Raw genomic sequence first — 6,000 nt, 5'->3', positions numbered from 1 at the left:
TTCAAATATTTAAACTATCATTGCCTCGCCTTTGATAAAGCAAAAAAACCTAAACATAGTGCAAGAAAGTTTATAGCTTTATCTAGGCTACAAGTATAGACGATGAGTAAAGCAGCAATTTGTCTCCTTTGTAAAGAAGTCCAAGATGCAGCAAGAGACTTGGTATCAAAAGAGGACCTTCACAGATAAGCTAGCCGTTTACCCAAATTCCGAGGACCTTTTCCCACCCTAAAGTCCTGTTAGAATATTTATAATACAATGTCTATGAGCAAAACATTTATTAACTATTTTAATGTGCATAATTTATACAGTAATGCGTGGGCAAGTCGAGTATCAAATGTACACGAGATAGTACTGTTCATTTCTCTCGTGATCTTGTGTACTCAGTGCGGTGTCCCAGTTAGCATCTCAAGGAACTCAGGTAATTGCCACTGTTTGAATTGCGCGAAAACGATGATGCCGAAAGACTAACAGCACACGCGGGTCTAGATACGTACACGTAGATATGTTAGGTCACAGTAGTCATTCCAACATTATAGTTCAATGCGTTTCAGTTACGTATAACGTACGCTGGAATAGGCAAGTAATGCTCTTAGACGTATCTCGGCTACAATTTTTGTTTCTCCACAAGCTCGTTGCGTGATAGAAAGCGAATAGTTTAGGTCATTTCCTTGTTGTATTACTAACTACAATGCCCGTTGTTACTGTTTACGCATGAATACAAGCCGAAGCTTTGCTGTCGCAATATATGCTGCATTGTTTTATCGTTTTAGAATGGCAGATGGTAGACCGCTGGCAGTGGGAGTCCCCTACAGCAGAATCACATCAGAGTCCGGTCACGTGACTGTAAGTATTGATTTTTAATTAATTAACAGGTTTGAGTATAGTCTAGTATCCATCACTTCTATTCTGTCTGCAGACTGACGAAAGCACTTCTCTTTCGAGCTACCAGTGCCTGGCATGGTTCACTTGCTGCTGCTGTTTTTGGCCGCTCGGATGTTTGGCAATAATCCATTCGAATAAAGTAATATGCATAAATTTTTATAAATTGATGTTAGAACGTGAATTGAGTACGTTTTCATCAATTACAGGCGCGCAAAATGTTTCAGCAAGGAGATATTGCCAGTGGTAACGAGGCTGCTCGAACCTCTCGGGTTTTCAGCATTGTGGGCATTGCGATGGGCATAGTAATATATATTATAGCAATTATTGTCTTGACTATTACTTTTTACTATAATATTAAAAACGAGAACCCTGAAGATAACAATTACTAGCATCCCAAAATCTTCTGACTGGTTGGGACCGTTGAGACACGGATAGGATCTACGTTTTACTATTTCAGTGTATTACTTTTGGTTGTTTGTGTTGTTATGTTTCTTGTTGCATTTTGCTATGAGTAAATCGGTGTCACGTGTCTTGAAAGTGTGCGCATGCAACCTTCGCTTTCTGTAGTAATTTTCTCCGCAATCAAAAATATATGATATAATTTTGATAAGCTCGCGCTGTTAAACGCGCATGTTTGCAACGTCCTCGCTGATTAAGGTCTTGGAGAGGCCGTGTTTCCCAACTTTAGTCATTGCCCATTGAGGATTTTTTTCTAATATAGAGTTTTGAACTATAAGAAGAATGGCAGTTCCTATGTTCAATTTTCTACTTGATATATATATATATATATATATATATATATATATATATATATATATATATATATATATATAATATCTGAGTCCCTTTCTTCTTGTTCGTGATCCGGAGTCTTTCAATTACCTATACTACAAATTGTCCAGAATATTTTTGTGGTTCAGTAGTTCAGAATTCCAGTTGTCCAGAATTCCAGTAATCCATAATTCTATTCGCCTAGACCTAGAACTGCAGTGAACCAGAATTATAGTGGTCGTAATTTCAGCAATCCCTCTGCGCATGTCAATAAATGTATATATATATATATATATATATATATATATATATATATTGTGTATGCCTCTGTTTGTCATGGAGAAGACAAAATTAGACAGACTCGACGCTCTTAAACTTTAATTGCAACAGCAAAAAACTGTTATTTTAAATTGTCATGCACAATGTAAATATTTTAATAATTAATGCACTTTTTGCCCACAAATCGTATATTGGAATTTACTCACACCAATTTATAGACGTGGGCTATTCGAATATCACGTGAGTACTAGACAGCACTATCTCTTTGTTTTGCGATCTCGTGTGCTTATTTAGTCAGTGTTGTCTCATAAACCTCGTGAAAAGCTAAGGTAATTTCCAAATACTTACAATTTGATTAATTAAGGCGAAGGGCATGTAACTGTGCAATAAAACGGCGGACAGTAGACGTCGGTCTCCATTAGTCGACACATCACATGTATTAATCAATGCATTAATTAAGCAGTCTGTGTGTGTGTGTGTGTGTGTGTGTGTGTGTGTGTGTGTGTGTGTGTGTGAGAGAGAGAGAGAGAGAGAGAGAGAGACAGGCAGACAGACAGAGAAACGGAGGCGTAGGAGTTACATAGAGAAAGTTATGTTATTATGCACGCTTGAGACATGTCAGTTTCGAACAAAGCTGTTTCTTTTAAAAGCGAACCGCGAGGATTCTTAGAGTTTTGCTGACAGCTCGATGGTAAGACGGAATTGCTTGCTGCCCTCGCGGCGACAGCTCCATGCTAGCATGTGTGAGACAGAAATTGCTTGCTGCCCACGCGTACACGAGGATTGAATTGTTTTTCTATGTGCTAACGTTTACTGCATGAACTTGTTATTCTAGAATGGACCTTCGTAGACCGCTGGTAACTGGAGGCCCCGACGGTACAATTACTAGTGAGCCACGTCACGTGACTGTAAGTTACCAATTACAACAGCTAGTTATATATATATATATATATATATATATATATATATAATCTGTAATCTAATATTTCTCTACTTTTTACAGACTTTTGAGGACAGTGCTCTTTCAGACGACAAGACTTTCATATTGTCGGTGCTAACTTGCATTTTTTGTTTTTGGCCTGTTGGAATTGCGGGAATAATTTATTCAGTTAAGGTGACTGTTATTAAGCGTTGAAGACGTGTTCTAGGCATAATTTTATATTTATTACAGGCACATAAGCGTTATGATCGAGGCGATGCTAATGGAGGTGACGCTGCAGCTCAAACCTCTCGCGCTCTCAGCATTGCGGCCTTTGTTGTTGGCACAATCTTGTACTTTGCTGGAATCATCGGAGTAATTGGTGGTTTCGCTTAACTAAAAAAGTTGCAAGCATCATGCATGCAATTTTGTGGATGGTTGAAATAGTTTTTGAAGCTCGGATGTGACTTATGACTTGGTAGTATTTCTGTTTTGGTCCTATTGTGAATACATTGTACCTTTTTATTGGCATGTTTTATTGAAACATTTATGTTACTTACCCTGTATGTATGCGCTATACACGTAATTGTTTGTGATCATTTTCTATAAACAATCTAAATCATAGAATAATTATAACAATCGATTTACGCAAAATACATTAAATATTTAGGTGTTCATAAATAATTGTCCAATGCGCAGGTCAGTCGAGTATCACGTGATTCAACAATTTTGCTCTTTCTCTCTCTAGTGATCACGTGAAGTCCACTAATCATATCGCCTTTAATATTTCTCGTATACAGAGGCGGCGAATAGCCTCACGTAGCCAGACCCGTCACGCTTACGTATATCGCACTACATCTGTTACTTGGACCTTGGATATTTGTGCTTTGTGGACACCCTGTATGGTACTCTGGCAGGAGTCCTATTCAGATGCTACTGCATAACCACCTGGGTTGCCGATGTACCAGAGACGGTGCTCAAAGAACACTTGAATAGGAGTAAAGATATATAGATGTAGCGCATTGTTACGGTTCTAATAGCTGCTTCTCCTTACTCGCCAACCCAGCACACGGATTGCCCCAGTGAAATAATTTACCTCAAATTACTATCAGAAGTAATAAATACGACTACAAAATAATCCTATACCAATATCACAGAAGTCAAAAACTATCTACAACACATGTCTGCCAACCGGTATAGGCATGTAACTACACGATCTAGACCATACGTTTGTATGATATAATAATCCACAGCAGTGACTTGGAATCTTGAGCTTAATGATGGTAGAATATTAGATGTACCATTCGGACAACCAGTCGACATCTTGCAGAGACAGCTGCTCCAATGTGACAATCAACACGTTGCAAGGCTTCTCCTGACCTACAGATGCAGTAAAAACAATAAAGCTAGCCTTTCTACTGTGCAAGTACCTAAACACGCAATGAGATTTCCCATCTCTATACCTACATGTAAGATTATATTTATATAGTCTGTGAAATAGTTTTTTCTAAATATCTTCCTGCATGGATTTTCACTGCAACAGTAGATCTAATTCAGATAATAAGGAAGAGTGATTCTTCATACTTCAAAGTCTTCATGTTATGTACATTCCTGAGTATTGGACCTCATTTTGCATTATCCTGTCAGCTATACTACAACATCTCATGCAAATTTCAGAGCAGTGTTATCCGTAAGAGTTGCAGTGTGCTTACATGAACATCCTTTGAGACGTCAAAAAGACATTCTTCCTACAGTTTGGCCATATTTAGTACTTCTCTTTGGCATTTCTAGTTTGCTGATACACTCACACGAATCTAGACCTTTTAGCATGTATTCAATGTAGATGCCCCAATGTCTACAATACTGCTATTGAATGTACGCCATCTTGTGCACCACAATCACTAAAACAAACAAAAATAGTGTATTTTCTGTGCAGTAATTTCATAACTGTATCCATGTCCTTAAGAGTACTGAACTGGCATGCACTATGACAGATCATGTAAGCTGGTTGGCTTGAGTACATGAGAAGCACTAGCCCCTTACTGAGTTTGCTTCCATCATACATGGATGTCCAGACAGCATGAAAGATTAGCTGCAGAAATGATGTCATCTCTGGTCTCTATAGCAACAGAGAAATAGTAGCAGTTTTATTCACAAATCTCTGAATGCAAGACTCTTACCACGGTACAGTATAGCAGTTCAGAGATCGAGTGCCACAGACATGATTACTCCTTGAAGGAAACACAAAACGGACATTAACATTTCTTGTTGCAACAATTGCTAATGCTTTACTCTAAAAGTGTTTATTCAAAAATTGAAATTTCTAACCAGTTGGTGCATCAATACTGGCCATTTGCGAATTATCTTCTGACATAAAACAACTAGTAGTCCCTATCTAGGTTATTGTTAGTTGTATTCCAAGCAAGCCAAAATATTGAAAAACCTACTGATGTTTGCTACTCATTACAATGCTGCGCTGACGCAGTATGGATGCCCGCATTTCTCACTGGTCTCTAAAAACAGACCATATGAGTTCTCTAAACAAGAACACATTGAAGTCTTACCATTACTAACTTCAATTACATGCAGAACCTTCCTAAAACACAATTCACATTACTATATCAACAGCCTCAAACATGCAGTATTAGCTTACTTTGATGCTCATCAGCTCCTATCAATTTGTGAACTCTACAATAGTGCAAAACCTGCCTCTTAGGTAGCCTGTTTACAGAAGTCTTCACAGGTACGATATATAATAAAATGCACTACTGATGTTCATTAAAATATTCATCAACTGGGACATTCACATTGATTCAACTCATACTACAGCATATTGTTACCACTTGCACGATTACCATACATTTGGAACAGCGCACAATACACGCTGAATTAGCAATCACACTAATATCAACATAGTTCTTGATAATCTGTCCAAACTAGCACTTCATGTGGGTAATGGTGCTTAGGAGGCACTTTGTGGCAACTGTTGTTTCCTCTGAAGACAGCTTTGCCAGGCAGGTTTCCAGGATCAAACAAAACTTCTTTAAATTGTCAGGAAAGGCAATATATAACGTAAAAGGTTGCCAGTAGAGCCCAAGCGAAATCTGCTGCAGCCTTAAATACTCCTAGTATAGCCTTCTCAATGG

The 6,000-nt window shown here is 38.1% G+C and overlaps 1 protein-coding gene and 2 long non-coding RNA genes across 4 annotated transcripts; 2 read left to right on the top strand and 1 right to left on the bottom strand.

Annotated features, from left to right (window-relative positions):
- The first annotated feature begins 374 nt into the window (after window positions 1–374).
- LOC134193455 (uncharacterized) lies at window positions 375–1,253 on the top strand. Its single transcript, XR_009972086.1, has 4 exons — window positions 375–421; window positions 774–846; window positions 920–1,024; window positions 1,092–1,253. It is a non-coding gene; the product is annotated as an uncharacterized LOC134193455 (long non-coding RNA).
- Window positions 1,254–2,169: 916 nt separating this feature from the next.
- Window positions 2,170–3,420, top strand: LOC134193441 (transmembrane protein 91-like). 2 transcript variants are annotated; one of them, XM_062662273.1, is made up of 4 exons: window positions 2,170–2,264; window positions 2,771–2,843; window positions 2,939–3,049; window positions 3,107–3,420. In XM_062662273.1, the coding sequence occupies exons 2-4, from the start codon at window positions 2,772–2,774 to the stop codon at window positions 3,248–3,250; spliced, it is 327 nt and encodes a 108-aa protein (XP_062518257.1). In that variant the 5' UTR covers window positions 2,170–2,264; window position 2,771; the 3' UTR covers window positions 3,251–3,420. The 2 variants fall into 2 exon arrangements, with proteins under 2 accessions (XP_062518257.1, XP_062518258.1); XM_062662274.1 differs by lacking the exon at window positions 2,170–2,264 and adding an exon at window positions 2,604–2,626.
- A 1,618-nt stretch (window positions 3,421–5,038) lies between these two features.
- LOC134192794 (uncharacterized) lies at window positions 5,039–5,338 on the bottom strand. Its single transcript, XR_009971983.1, has 3 exons — window positions 5,302–5,338; window positions 5,183–5,249; window positions 5,039–5,085 (listed from the first exon to the last, which is right to left on the bottom strand). It is a non-coding gene; the product is annotated as an uncharacterized LOC134192794 (long non-coding RNA).
- Between the last annotated feature and the right edge of the window lie 662 nt (window positions 5,339–6,000).

The sequence above is a fragment of the Corticium candelabrum genome, chromosome 17, assembly GCF_963422355.1.
Source record: "Corticium candelabrum chromosome 17, ooCorCand1.1, whole genome shotgun sequence".
Lineage (NCBI taxonomy): Eukaryota > Metazoa > Porifera > Homoscleromorpha > Homosclerophorida > Plakinidae > Corticium > Corticium candelabrum.
The sequence above is the reverse complement of the archived record's forward strand: the minus strand, read 5'-3'. Positions and strand labels throughout refer to the sequence as shown.